At 37.0% G+C, this 14,611-nt stretch overlaps 1 protein-coding gene across 2 annotated transcripts in view; it reads right to left on the bottom strand.

Moving 5' to 3' along the window:
* Window positions 1–14,611, bottom strand: part of ARNT (aryl hydrocarbon receptor nuclear translocator) — a 66,783-nt gene that overhangs the window by 4,268 nt on the left and 47,904 nt on the right. For both annotated transcript variants that reach the window (XM_070785735.1, XM_019956119.2), the window contains 11 exons: window positions 12,203–12,268; window positions 11,705–11,790; window positions 10,293–10,369; window positions 9,461–9,595; window positions 6,782–6,856; window positions 4,189–4,340; window positions 1,514–1,624; window positions 1,281–1,353; window positions 1,005–1,128; window positions 711–813; window positions 181–328 (listed from right to left, as the gene is read on the bottom strand). In XM_070785735.1, the coding sequence (XP_070641836.1) occupies window positions 181–328; window positions 711–813; window positions 1,005–1,128; window positions 1,281–1,353; window positions 1,514–1,624; window positions 4,189–4,340; window positions 6,782–6,856; window positions 9,461–9,595; window positions 10,293–10,369; window positions 11,705–11,790; window positions 12,203–12,268 (1,150 nt within the window). The remainder of the gene's footprint in view (window positions 1–180; window positions 329–710; window positions 814–1,004; window positions 1,129–1,280; window positions 1,354–1,513; window positions 1,625–4,188; window positions 4,341–6,781; window positions 6,857–9,460; window positions 9,596–10,292; window positions 10,370–11,704; window positions 11,791–12,202; window positions 12,269–14,611) is intronic.

Here is a 14,611-nt window from a genome sequence, read left to right as displayed (position 1 = left end):
TTCTATGAGGATTTTTCAACACAATTCCTGCTCCCAATAAGATAAAAATTGGAAGACAGAGGATGGCAGGGCAGTCAAGAAAAGACGTTTAAGATAGACAATAATAATTTTACATATGGAAAAAGCCTAACCAACCAAACAAACAATAAATACAAGGGACAGACAGATGAGAAGGTTTACCTGGGCAGAGAAGCCTGGGCGGGTGCTAGGGGTCCAAGCTGGGGCTGCTCCCTGGGTAGGATTGGAGTGGCGGGAAATCTGGGCCAACATCTGCCCTGCGGAAGTTGATGGCTGGACAATGGTTACAGGAGGGGCCAGACCACTATTTCTAGGAGTGAACAAATAGTGAGGTAAGGATGAAAAAGGTGCATTTATCACAGAATCTAGGAATCACAGGACAATCTAGTGCTATCTCTAGATTCCCTCGACTCCCTGGGGGTTAAGGAAAACTTGATAACAGAATCTGGAAAAGACGAAGAAGACTGACAGTCACACACTGATCAGGACACACAGAGATGGAACCTGGAATACGGCAGCAGGATAGGTGCAAAGAAAAAGGAGGAAGAAAAGCAAGCTCGTCTCATCTGAGGCCAACAAGTTCCACTGCTTTGTCTGAGATAACCAGAGAAAGCCAGGCAAGAATAAAACCTGGATTCAGTAACTGAATCCCTCAGTTGCCCTGTAAAGCAGCACACACATACGGGGCTCACCTGAAATTCTCTGCCGGCCGGGGGGTAGGAGGGAATGTGTTGCCCTGGGAGAATAGCTGTTGGGTGGCAGGGACAGTGCTGGAGGAGATGCCTTTACTCTGATCTGTGGACCAAAAGGAGTTGGGGGAGGGCCAGTCAAGGGGCTGTAGTATATTAGTTCAGCAAGTTCCTATTTATTCACGAGGTATTAGGGTTAAGTGGAAATATGCTGGGAGACTACTGACTGGGCAGCTGCAGGCCCATCAATAAATGATCAAAATAAGAATTTAAAATGAGAATAAGGAAAAAACATACCCGTACTGATGTTGGAGTAGATTTCTGAAAATCTTGGATCTCTATCTTGGGCAAACAGACTCTCTGACTTCTCAAGAGGCTTGCTGTGTTCTGGCCCTGTGGTTGTCACAGGCTGAACAGAAACCTGTGGAATGTAATGATAAAAATAACCATCAAGGTTTAACATGACAATTCAATAATTCGAAAATTCATATAAAGATACACATACACTTTAACTGGCTCTAGGGGACACTTCTTAAAGAAATGTTCACCATCCTTTAAAGACGACATACTAACCTGGGAATGATTGTAGCTGGTTAGTCCATCTCTTCCTGGTACCACATCCAATTCTGTTTGCTGCTGCTGCTGCCTACATGTTAAAGGCAAGTAAAAAGAAAAATAGGGGGAAAAAAAGTTATTTTAAAAAGGATCTGGGGAAAGGGCTTAAAACAAACAAAAAAGTGTGACTGTAGACTGCCACTCCCCAGGCTAGTCACTGCTCAATAAAGAATTGTTCCACCATTTCTCACCTGGGTGCCAGCTGCCCTGAGCCCATCTCCAGGGATAAATTAGCTGTGGGACCTAGCTGTGGCCTCTGGATTGTGTTCGACAGTGAAGGTCGTGGTTCCTGGCTAGAGTTCCTGGGAAAATGAAGAGTAGAGACAACAAAGAAAAAAAAAAATATCTGACTCTGTACAAAAGATACTACAGATTCACTGATACATGGGGTAATCACTGATAAATTCCCCTTTAAAGCCCAATCCCTATGATACCTGTAACCTCAGATTCAGCAAAGAATTCGCACTATAAACAACATGATACAAATAGAAACTATGTCCTACAGCCAAGAGCTCATCCTGTTTGGGCTCTAACTCCTTCCAGTACTCAATACCTAGTAGCTGTGGATGTGTGTATGTATATGTTGCATATCCATAGATTGTGTTTAAAAAAGCATAAGTAAAAAACTGATGAAAGTACACACTGAAACATTAACAAAGACTATTTCTTGATGGTGAGAATTTTTTTCCTTCTCTTTACTATTTTCAATACTTTCCAAATTTTCTACAAAGAATATTAATTACAAAATAAAATATTAAGAATTAATTAAAACTAACTACAGTAGGAAAAACTGTAGTATGCAAAAATGGGAAAAGCCATTATTTCCAGAAACAACTTCTTAAAAAGACTTAAACATTTCAAAATTTAAGCAAAAGAGAAACACAAAACAGCTGTTGTTCAGAAATATAAAAGATGTAAAAAAACAAAACAACTATAATGACCTGAGTCCTAAGTTAATGAAAATTTCTAACTGAATCCACTGTTATACTAAATTAATTAACAAAAAATTAAACTTCATGAGCCCTAAAAATTGAATTAGAGGACACAGAGACTCAATGTTGTCACCAAGTATTATTCACACTTAATAATTATTTCTAATCAGATCTTCAGAAGTGGGTTCAAGGCCAATTCTACACAGAAAGATTAAATGGAAAAGAAGTACCTTGACAACTGACACCCACTAGGTACAATAAAAAAAGACAGCAAGAATGTGGAGAGGCTGAACTCTCACACACTGCTGATGAGAAAAGTACAGCACTGCTGCTCAGAATGCAAACTGGTACAGCAGCTTTGGAAAACAATTTGGGAGTTTCTCAAAAGATTAAGCATAGAGTTACCATGTGACCCAGCAATTCTGGGCTGTGCTTAGTCACTCAGTCATGTTCAACTCTTTGCGATCCCATGGATTATAATCCGCCAGGCTCCTTTGTGCATGGGGATTCTCCAGGCAAGAATACTGGAGTGAGTTGCCATGCCCTCCTCCAGGGGATCTTCCCAGCCCAGGGATCAAACCCAAGTCTCCCGCATTGCAGGTGGATTCTTTACCATCTGAACCACCAGGGAAGGCCAAGAATACTGGAGTGGGTAGAATATTCCTTCTCCAGGGGATCTTCCCAACCCAGGAATCAAACCGGGGTTTCCTGCATTGTAGGCAGATTCTTTACCAGCTGAGCCAGTATATACCCAAGAGAATAACATATCCACACAAAAAGTTGTACACAGATTTTTACAGCAGCATTCTTAGTATCCAAAAAATGTAAACAACTCAATATCCACCAACCAATGAACGGATAAACAAAAATGTGTTTCCATTTATAAGAAATGTCTAGATCAGGCAAATTTAGAGAGACGCAGAAGAGATTAAGTTACACAGGTCTTGAGGAAGATACTGTTAATTAGTATAGGATTTCTTTGGGGGTAATAGCTATTTTGTGTGTGCTAATACCCACACAGCCCTGTAACATACTAAAAAAATTATACCCTTTAAATGAGTACACTGTATGGTATATGAAATCTATTTTAAAAAAACTCTTACAAAGCTGAGAAAAAGTTCAAACAGAAAACAATGAAAGACTAGAGAAACAGAAACTAATAGTTAATATAGCTATGCTCTAAAGCAAACTATGGTCCACAGGCCAAATCCAGTTCACTGCCCGTTTCTGTAAATAAAAGTTTACTGGAAAACAGCCATCTTTATTCATTTCATTTGTCTAGAACTGTTTTTGTACTACAAGAGCAGAGTTGAGAAGCTGCAATAGAGACTGTATGTCCCACAATGCTGAAATATTTACTATCTGTTCTCTTAGGAAAGTTTGCAGACACCCGTTCTAGAAAAAAAAAAAAAAAATCTGCCAGACTAGAACAATAAACTGATGTATAAAACAAAATTATTTCTAGACAAGACGGAAACAAAATTGAAATACAGTTGACCTTTGAACAATTCAGGGTTAGGGGCACTGACTCTCCAAGTAGTCAAAAATCCGAGTATAACTTATATAGTCAGCCCTCCATATGGGGTTCATGTAGTACTGTATTATTTACTACTGAAAAAATTCTGTGTATAAGTGGACCATTGCAGTTCAAACTCATGTTCAAAGGTCAACTGACCAAACTCTTCACGTCAGAATCTACTCTCTAAGTTATTGTTTGCTAAAATTTTACTCTACTAGTGTAAATCAACTATATTTCTACAAAAAATTAAAATTTTTTTAATTCTACCTGGATGAACTACCCCAAATTCTAAGCAGTTGGCAGATGCGCAACTAATGGTATTTACTACTACAAAAGTAGAAGGAAGAGGTAGGTAGCCAAGCAGACTTGTCCCATGAGAAATTCCAACACTGGAAAAGTTCTTTAAGGTACATACTTCACATTGGTGTTGGTACAGATGATATACTCAATTTCATCTGAGTAAGGGTTCTGGAAAGTAAAAGAGCTGGTTCTCATCCAGAGCCATTCTCGGTTCTTAGACCGAAACCGGAACATGACAGACAGCACCTGGCCTTTTAACTTCACGACCTGAAAAAGTTTTCATGCTATCAGTTGAAACTCGCAAAAAAATTTTCTTTAGACATGTAAAATCCTAGGATTCTTGTGTTACTATCCTTGAAATAACAATATTTTGCAATGTTACTAACAAAACAACATGGGGAGTGAAACATTATTAAGCGACTAAATAATAAGGAGGTATATTTATCATGTTTCTTTTTAGAGTGCCAAGCTATCTGACCACTTTCACCAATGTCAAACAAGAATAACAATTATTTCCAGGAGAGAAAAGACTATGTTTCCCCACTTCCTTTGGAAAGTCCCTTAAAGATACACTGATCTAGCAAATTTACTAAAAATTTAAAAGTTTAACGACAATGAACATAGCCTACATGCTGCCCCTCAATCCCAGTTTCTACCACTATGCCTGAGAATTTCTGTTTTCACAGCACACATGAAGGTTTCTATAAATAAAACCAAAATGGCTTTAGTTTTATTTTGCTTTTTAAAAGAAAGTAATTTTTTAATTATTTTCATTTCTGATCTCACAGAATAGAAAATAATCTTTTGAATCCTCCTCCTTTATAATAAAAATATTAGAAGCTAATATTTGTTTTGTTTTTACTATATGCCAAGCCCTAGGCTATGTGTTTTTTCTTTAAGAACAAATTTACTTAACATCTAAAAAAATGTGATATGAACAACTGTTAAGTAATCTTTAACACTTTCATGTGCTCACTGAATAATATATACACAATGAATATTACATTTGTATACAAACCAAGTACTGGATTTGAAACCTGATTATGGCTGTACGTATCTACACCAACAGATTATAAGTTCAGTACTTCAAAATACCTACACTATAAATTGCTTTTTAACCAAAAGTTAAGTGATAACATTTGTGTTTAAGTTGACAGAAGAGTGGCAGTTACTGCTGGTATTACAGTTTAAGAAATAATTATAACAGAAAATGGGATATATTTCACTTAACAATAATAAAATGGTACATTTTAAATATATAAATAAAACTTTAAAAAATCAAATGTGAAACAAAGTACAGCAAGAACCAAAATGGGAAGAAAACAAGGAAAACAAGTTTCATTAGAAATAGTAACTAAATTTATGTACTGAGAAGCAAAAAGAAATATAAATCCATCTAGACTTAAGAAATATCAAAATCTAGAAATCAGCAACTATTAAGCACCAACTAGTCTGCACAGTAAAAAGTACCTTTGCTTAGTACTCTAGTATCACAGCAGCAACTGATGTCAGAATAAAAACCTTGAGATCACAGTGTGTCTGAATCACCCATTGCTTTGGAATAAACACTTTCTACAAGTGATAAAATGGTAGGAACTCTGTGGCCAAATGTGTCAGAATTATGAATTTCATGGATTTAAAATATACTGTACAATATCTTCTCACACTGCCAGAAGTCCATGTCCTTAGCTTTGAACAGTTTCAACAGAAGTCAGAATAGCTTTTCTAAGACTGCACATATAAGGCAATGTGATCCTTCTGCATGGATAAAAAGTGCATGGATAAAAGTGATGCTGAAAAATCAGGAAACACTTTTTACTGCCATTGTCTGATTTCCTCTAGAAGTTGGGCTATGTGTTTTAAATGCTTTATCTTATTTGCCTACTGTATCAGTAAAAATACTATGCTGTGCTGGGCTTAGTCGCATCCGACTCTTTGCAACCTCACGGACTACAGCCCACCAGGCACCTGTCTATGGGAATTCTCCAGGCAAGAATACTAGAGTGGGTTGCCATGCCCTCTTCCAGGGGTCAAACCCAGGTCTCCCGCATTGCAGGTGGATTCTTTAATGACTGAACCACAAAGGAAGCCCAAGAATACTGGAGTGAGTAGTTTATCCCTTCTCCAGGGGATCTTCCTGACCCAGGAATCGAACTGAGGTCTCCTGCGTTGCAGGTGGATTCTTTACCTGCTGAGCTACCAGGGAAACCCAGTAAAAACACTAGTGAGGCTTAAAGAGGGAAATTAACCCATCTAATATAAATAATAATAAAAAATACATCTAAAGCCAAGTCTGTCCTGAAATTAGAATTTACCAGATGTTTTCAGAATCTAGGGCCTAAAAAGTACAATTAAGAGTTAGCTTACAATTAAGAGTTAACTCTTACTTATCTATAGAAGAACTGTGAAATGAATTATTCAACTACTACTCACTGTTCAATTAAGTGCAGAATATTTTAAATACTTTAAAGATGGCCACTTTAATGTTGAGTAGCCAAAGCCAATGTACCTTGAACATTACATTATCCATAATTTCCAAGTACTGGTCCTTTCTGTTTCTTAAAAATACAAGTTAAGTAATAGTGTAAAACTGCAAGGCCTGCCATACTGCTCGATTAATCAGTACTCAATAAATATTTGTTGGATGAATGTAATAATATATATTAGACAAAAATATTATTCCAATTCAAACCAGGAAAAAAAGCTACCTGTTGGAAGCTGTCTCTTAGAAGCTGCTGGTCTTCAGGATGACAGAATTCTACAATATTCTTTCCTAAGAGTTCCTAAAAGAGGAAAAGAAAAGTAAGATCAACACTTTTATGATCACTTAACTTCCCCTGGCCCATTAGGAGAGGAACTGGATTTAATTTCTCTTGCTTTTATCCTAGGATTATAGATTAGAGGGGAAAAAAACACACAAAAAAATGGAATCTGCTAAATAACTGACCTCTAGAGCAATTTTCTTTTTCAGGATATTGCACATTTATTTTAACTATACTTTTTACAGATTTGAGGTATAATTTACACTCATTCCAAGTGAATTTTATAATTTTAATTTAATGATCTATAATAAATTTATATAGTTATATAACTCTTATCCCCAATTTAGTTTTAGAACATGTCCACTGCCCCTAAAATTTCCTTTCTGCCAGTCTGAGGTCAATCCCTGTGCCATCCACTGATCTGCTTTCTGCTTCTTTAGTTTAGCTTCTCTGTACAAATGAAATCATAGAACAGGCAGTCTTTTGGGTTTGGCTTCTTTCATTTAACCTAATATTTTAACGAAGTTCATCTGTGTTGTTCCAAATATCAATAGTATATCCTTTTTATTGCTTATAAGTATTCTCACATGGATATATCACAGTGTGTACCCATTCATTAGTTAAAGGACATTTAGGCTGTTTTCACATTTTGGCTATTATCAATAAAACAGTCATGAACATCTGTGTATAAGACTTTCTGTGAACATATGCTTTCTTTCTCTTGGGTAAATACTTAGGAGTGGACCTGCTAATTTGTAGGGTAAGTGTGTGTTTAACTTTTTAAGAAACTGCTAAAATGTTTTTCTAAAGTAGTTTACCATTTTACTTACCTACCAACAATGTATGAAGGTTCTGTTTCTCCATGGTCTTGCCAATATTTTTTGATTATACCCATTCTAATGGGATACAATGGTATCTCATTGTGATTTTAATGTGTATCTTCCTAATGACGAGCAACTTTTTATGTGCTATTCATATTTCTTCTTTGATGAAATATCTGTTCAAATCTTGTGCTCTTTTTTTCACCGGCTGGTTATCTTAACGAGCTTTAAGAGTCCTTCATATATTTTGGATACAAGTCTTTTTTTCAGATATATGATTTATAAATATTTTCTCCCAATTTGTAGCTAGTCTTTTCATTTTCTTAATGATATCCTTTTAGGAGGGCAAATTTTAACTTTTATGAAACCCAACTTATCAAATTTATTTTGTGAACCACGTTTTTAGTGTCATAAAAAAAAATCTTTGTCTAGGGAATTCCCTGGCAGTCTGCTGGGGAGGACTCGGTGTTTTCACCGCCATGGCCCAGGTTCAATTCCTGGTGGGGAGCACTAAGGTCCAGCAGGCTGCACAGTGCAACAACAACAAAAAAGTCTTTGCCTAACCTAAGATCACAAAGATTTTCTCCTATTTTCTCCCAGAAGTTTTATAACTTTGGTTCTTACACCTTTACATCTTGGAGTTGACTTCTGTGTATGCTATGAGGTAACAGTCTAAGTTCTTTTTGTTTTATTCTATTTTGCACGTGAATATCCAATTGTCCCATCCCCATCTATTGGAAAAGCTTCTTTTCCCCTTGAATTATCTTGATATCTTTGTTGAAAATTAGCTGATCAGTTGACCATAAATGTGAGAATAGACTCCATTCTGATCTACTGATCTAATCCCTACACCAACACCACACTGTCTTGGTAACAACAGTTTTACAACAGGTGCTGCATTAGGAAGTGTAAATGACTTTGTTCTTCTTTTTCAAGATCTCTTTTTCACCAGCTTCTTTACACCGCCACAGCCACAAGTCCCTCCTGGTGACTAGAATTTTGAAGTTTATATAACGACCTATTTCTCAATTCAGATATAGTTATATCTGGTCTGCAGAATGAGATATCTAAATAAATTATAATAACTAGTTCTAAAGTTACAGGAGATCCAACCAGTCCATTGGTTGGATTCTGAAGGAGAATCCATTCTGAAGGAGATCAGCCCTGGGATTTCTTTGGAAGGAATGATGCTAAAGCTGAAACTCCAGTACTTTGGCCACCTCATGCGAAGAGTTGACTCATTGGAAAAGACTCTGATGCTGGGAGGGATTGGGGGCAGGAGGAGAAGGGGACAACAGAGGATGAGATGGCTAGATGGCATCACCGACTCGATGGATGTGAGTCTGAGTGAACTCCGGGAGTTGGTGATGGACAGGGAGGCCTGGCGTGCTGCGATTCATGGGGTCGCAAAGAGTCAGACACGACTGAGCGACTGATCTGAAAGTTACATATTTAATGGGTTACTATGCACCTAGATTGATTATATGAATTATCTAAAGGTAGCCATATCATTATAGCTAAAGTGCATCATTATCTGTATTAATATCATTAATAACAAAGAAATACATGTTCATACCTGCTGCTCCCACCTGATTTCACAAGTCGTATTTTTCTAGCTCAGATGCTAACCTTGGTAGGAAGCTGAGATTATACTTAGCTATCAATAGAATAGGGTCATCTCTTTTTCTGAGCTGGGGCTGCTATGTTTTGACTATCTCTGGAATTACATGAATGAATAATCTCAGCACATCCAAGGGAAAACAGAGGCCTAAATATCAGTGGTGTAACAACTCCAGCTCCTCACCTGTGGCTGGTAGCCAACAGTAGCCACACAGCGATGATCCACAAAAGTGAAGATTCCCTCAATATTGTGTCGAGAGATGAACTCTGTTGGTTGACAAACATTACTCATGTCTGTACAATTGGGAGAACTAGTTACCTGAAAGTAAAGAGATAAAAATGAGAAAAAAATTGAGATAAAAATGAGATAAAGAGAGACACTATTCTTTACAGATGTACTTCCCATCAGGTTCCCAATTTTAGGATTCTGAACTGTCACAACTTATCCAGAAAGGAAAAAACGATAATCAGATAGGGCATGAGGCCTAGCTCCATTCCCACACATGTACTCTTCACTAACTGTGAAGAAAGATAAAAATTCATTCAACCCCAAACCCACCTACTTTCATTTAGCTAAGTTGTATTCATTATTCATATTGGAAAATTATTCTCCCAAGTAATCAAGAAACATCTGTTTTTGTAAGGAGAATCAAAATAATTCCACTTCCCTACTGTCAGTCATGAAATGAAAAATGAGAAGAACTCTCTTATATTGTATAGGAGCAAAAGAAATTAGTTGGAAATAGAAATAGAAAATTTAGCACTGCAAAGCTAAAAGTATGAAAGAGGAAAAGACTTCTCTCTCCAAAAGATCTTTCACTGTCTTCAGTTTCTGCTAAATCGAACAGAAGCAATGTTAAGTGTGAATGCCATACTCCTCCAAATATTTGGAGATTTTCAGAATGCTTCATTTGTATTCAGAGAGTAAAAGAAAAAAATAACATGAACACATCCTGAAGATTTTCTCCCACTGAAAGTGGGTGATATATTAACCGATGCAGAAAATTCATACTTGCCTGCAGTCTGCCAATGGCCACTAGGCAAAACTTGCTCCCCTGGCCAGCTTCTGGATCATCATCTGGAAGTGAGACACCTTCAAGAAGTTGAAGTTAGAAGGTTTAACATGTATCTCAAACACAACTGCCTTCAAAAATTAGATGTGTAAAGATTTAAAACACACACAGATATGATGAGACTAGGTATAAAACAACAAAGAGTGCTAAAAGATAAGAATAAAGGTAAATAACCAAAAGAACTTACCATATATATCAGGTACTGTTTTAAGTGTTTTTATATATGTTAATTCATGTATTATACTCACATTAACTATAAAAAATTACAGAGCACAGGTCCTACACAAAATATTCCAAAAGATTAAGATGGCCAAACCAAATACATATGAAGACATTGTATTTGGTCACTCTGTGACCATATCATCGTTAAGAGAATAGATGTCTTGCCTAACCTGTGACTTTCAAATTAAGCAAACAACCAAAAATGAAATTAAACCAAACACCAACAGTTATCTTCTTTGGAAAAGAGAGAAGCCCTGGGATTTCTTTAATGTTTTATGTGGAAAGGGAAGACGGTTGCATTTTCCCGCTGCTCTTTGCATATTTATCTTCTTTTTACCAAGAAAAACAGTATTTCTTTCAAAGCTACATAGACATATAAAAGACCATATATATTGCAAATGTATCGTTTATACAGTATATAATCTAAAAAGTTCAAATATCATTACAACTTAAAATTAATTTATCTTAATTACATTTAACTACCACTTTGGGGGTGCCTACCATATGCTAGACAGTAGGCTAAGTTCTTTTCCTACATTAAACCTAACCTTCATAATAACTTTCTATGGGTTATATTATCTCCAGATTACAGATGAGGAAATTGAGGGTTTTTTAAGTCAAGTAACTTACTAAAATACACCACTAGTAAATAACGTCAGAAACAAACCTAGGTTTTTACAAATTCAAAGTTTAACCTCTTACCAAAATACACTACGTTGGCTCTCTTAGCTGCTATCCCTCTAGAATCCCCCAATTCCCAGTCATACCTATCTAGCAGGGAGGTAATAAAGTTGCTAAGAGTTGGAAATTCTGACCAGCCAGGTTAAAAGGCTGATCCTTGTACCCCAACCACTTTTCTCACATTCCCTTTTGACCTTTAGTTCCAGTAAAAGACACAGCCAATACTGAGTCATTTTCAAGTCTGAGAAATCCATCTCCCTAACTGGAATAGAAAATCCATAATGGAAGGAAGAGAGTCTACTTTTTCTCTCCTATCTTCTTACAGTTTATACCAAAGCACATTTCATATGCAACGGGTATATGATAAATGTATATGATAAACGTTAGCTAACTTTCTTGGACTCTGAGGAACTAGCTGCACCCGGAAAGAAATCACTGTTCAGCTTTCCTACCTGCTGGGGGCCAGGCCTTGATATAGCCTGTGCAGTGCACCACCACGAAATGAGGTTCCCCATCCTTCGCAGAGCCAAGTCCATTCCTAGAAAAATTAGAGGTGTGAGGAAAAAACTTTACTCAGTATCATTTAAAAAGCAATGCTGGCTTAGTACCTTTAACTTTAGGCTATTGGGTGTTTAAATAACAGGATGAATATACTTGGACCTTTCCCACCCAGAAGTGACCACCATATTGTTTACCTTTGCCAAAGTAAAGCAACTGAAAGGTACTGCAGCAGGAAGAAAGCAGGTAAAGTGGGAGTGTAACTTTCTTAAACAGGATGAGCAAAGGATGCTTTAGAAGTTCAGGAAAAATAAAAATGTAACTGAGAAGTAAGGGATGAGGGTAAGGGCTGCTGAAGGAAGTACTATAGTAAGACAGTTGAAAATGTGATGATCTCTACAGGTACTTGACCATCCCTTTGTGTTTTTTTTTTTTACTGCTTAAGATCTCACCTGCATCTGTTTCTCACAAAGCTCAGCCTGTTCATGGAGACTGAATCCACAGAGCTATTGCCACACCTGTTTCAATGAACAGAGAGATTAAAAGCAATTAAGATGCACTATCATTCACACAACTTGAAAAAAAAAAAAACCCAATCGAAAAATGGGCAGATCTAAAGAGACATCTCTCCAAAGAAGAAATACAGATGGCCAACAGGTATGTGAAAAGTGGCTCATTAATAGAGAAATGCAAATCAAAACTATAATGAGGTACCACCTCAAACTGGTCAGAATGGCCATAATTAAAAAGTCTACAAATAAATGCTGGAGAGGATGTGGAGAAAGGGGAACCCCCCTCCACTGATGGGAGGAATTCAAGTTGATGTAGCCACTGTGGAAAACAGTATGGAGGTTCCTCAGAATACTAAAAACAAAATTACCATATGATTCAGCAAAATTGTAATTAAAAAAGATAAATGTATTCCTATGTTCATAGCAGCACTACTCACAATAGCCAAGACATGGAAGCAACCTAAATGTCTATCTACACATGAGTGGGTAAACAAGATGTGGTACATATATAAAATGGAATACTGTTCAGCCAAAAAAAAAAGAATCCCATCTGCAGCAACATGGATGAATCTAGATATTATCATACCAAGTGAAGTAATAAAAAGAAAGGCAAACAACATATGATATCACTTCTATGTGGAATCTAAAATAGGATACAAGTGACCTATCTATGAAACAGAATCAGGGAAACAGAGAGTAGACAGGGGGCTGCAAGGGGGGCAAAGGTGGGAGAGGTTTGGATTGGGAGTCTGAGATTAGCTGATGCAAACTGGAATATATAGAATGGATAAACAAAAGGTCCTACTGAATGACACAGGGAACTATATTCAATATTCTGTGATAAACCATAGTGGAAAAGAATATGAAAAAGAATGTATACATAAATATATATATAGCTGAGTCCCTTTGCTGTTCAGCAGTAATTACTACAATACTGTAATTCAACCATGTTTCAATAAAAAAATAAATTAAGGAAAAAAAGCTGTACTATCAAAGAAGTTTTCATCATTTAACAGCCAGATAACAGGCTCTGGATACAACTTGACACAGAAAATTGGCAACAATGCTCCTAACAATGAAAGATAAAGAAGTCAGGTTTGGTATTTCTAAAACTTGTTAACTGTCTCAGAGTTTTTAAGTCAAAATGTTCTATATGCTCTACAAATGGAGATATTCTCTACATCAGGAGTTAGTACACTTTATCTGTAAATAACCAGACAGTAAATATTTTCAGCTCTGTTGGCCAAACAATTTGTTACAACTCGTCGACTCTGCTATTAAGAGTATGAAAGCAGCCAGACAGTATGTCAATAAATGGGCATGGCTATGTTCCAATAAAGCTTTATTTACAAAGAGAGCTGCGGTTTGTAGACTCGAGCACTATGCTGCAACAAAATCTATTTGCTGTATTTTGTTATTATCTAGGACTTCCCAGGTGGCACGAGTGGTAAAGAACCTGCCTACCAATGCAGGAGACTTAAAGAGATGCTGGTCCGATCCCTGGGTTCAGAAGACCCCTGGAGGAGAGGCGCCTGGAGGGCTACAGTCCATAGGATCATAGAGTCAGACACGACTAAAGCGACTTAGCACGCACACAATCACGTTATTATTTACCTTGCTCCTCCGTATGTCATTGCAATAGCCATGTCCACACATTGGGACACTCTCTCCCATTCTCACTACTTTCTTTAATAATAAATAAAACATACACAGAATTTTATGAGTCATGCACTATTCTAAGCATCTTTTAAAAATTTATTTATTTTGGTGTGCTGGGTCTTCATTGCTACACGTGGGCTTTTTCTCTAGTTGCAGCAAGTGGGCTTTTCATTACAGCGGCTTCTCTTGTTGAGGAGCATGGGTTCTAGGCAGTAGTTGTGGCACGAAGGCTTAGTTACTCTGAGGCCTGTGGGATCTTCCCAGACCAGGGATCGAACCTGTGTCCCCTGCACTGGCAGGTGGATTCTTAACCACTGGACCACCAGAGAAGTCCTAAGCATCTTTATATATATTTATTCATCTAATCTTCATAACAACTTTATAAGGCTGATATAACTCCCAATATTAGGTGAAGAAATAAAAACACAAGGCAGTCATTTAATCCATTCAAGGTCAGAAGATAAGTGATAAATCCAGTAGTCTGGGTCTAGAAGCTACTCCAAATAACTAAGCCAAATAATATTAAATTTTGTAACATCCCCAGGAAACCTTTCTTAATATCCTATTCATCACTTCTAATAAGCATCCTCTCAACAGTCAATTTCCATTACACAATCTGAATTTACTTTGTGACATGGAGATGTTTTCTCTACCTGTGATGAAAACTACCACCATCCTTTCTTCAGAATC

Source organism: Bos indicus, chromosome 3 (genome assembly GCF_029378745.1).
Source record: "Bos indicus isolate NIAB-ARS_2022 breed Sahiwal x Tharparkar chromosome 3, NIAB-ARS_B.indTharparkar_mat_pri_1.0, whole genome shotgun sequence".
NCBI classification, from domain to species: Eukaryota; Metazoa; Chordata; class Mammalia; order Artiodactyla; family Bovidae; genus Bos; species Bos indicus.
Note: the sequence above shows the minus strand (reverse complement) of the source record. Positions and strands in the feature narration are given on the sequence as shown.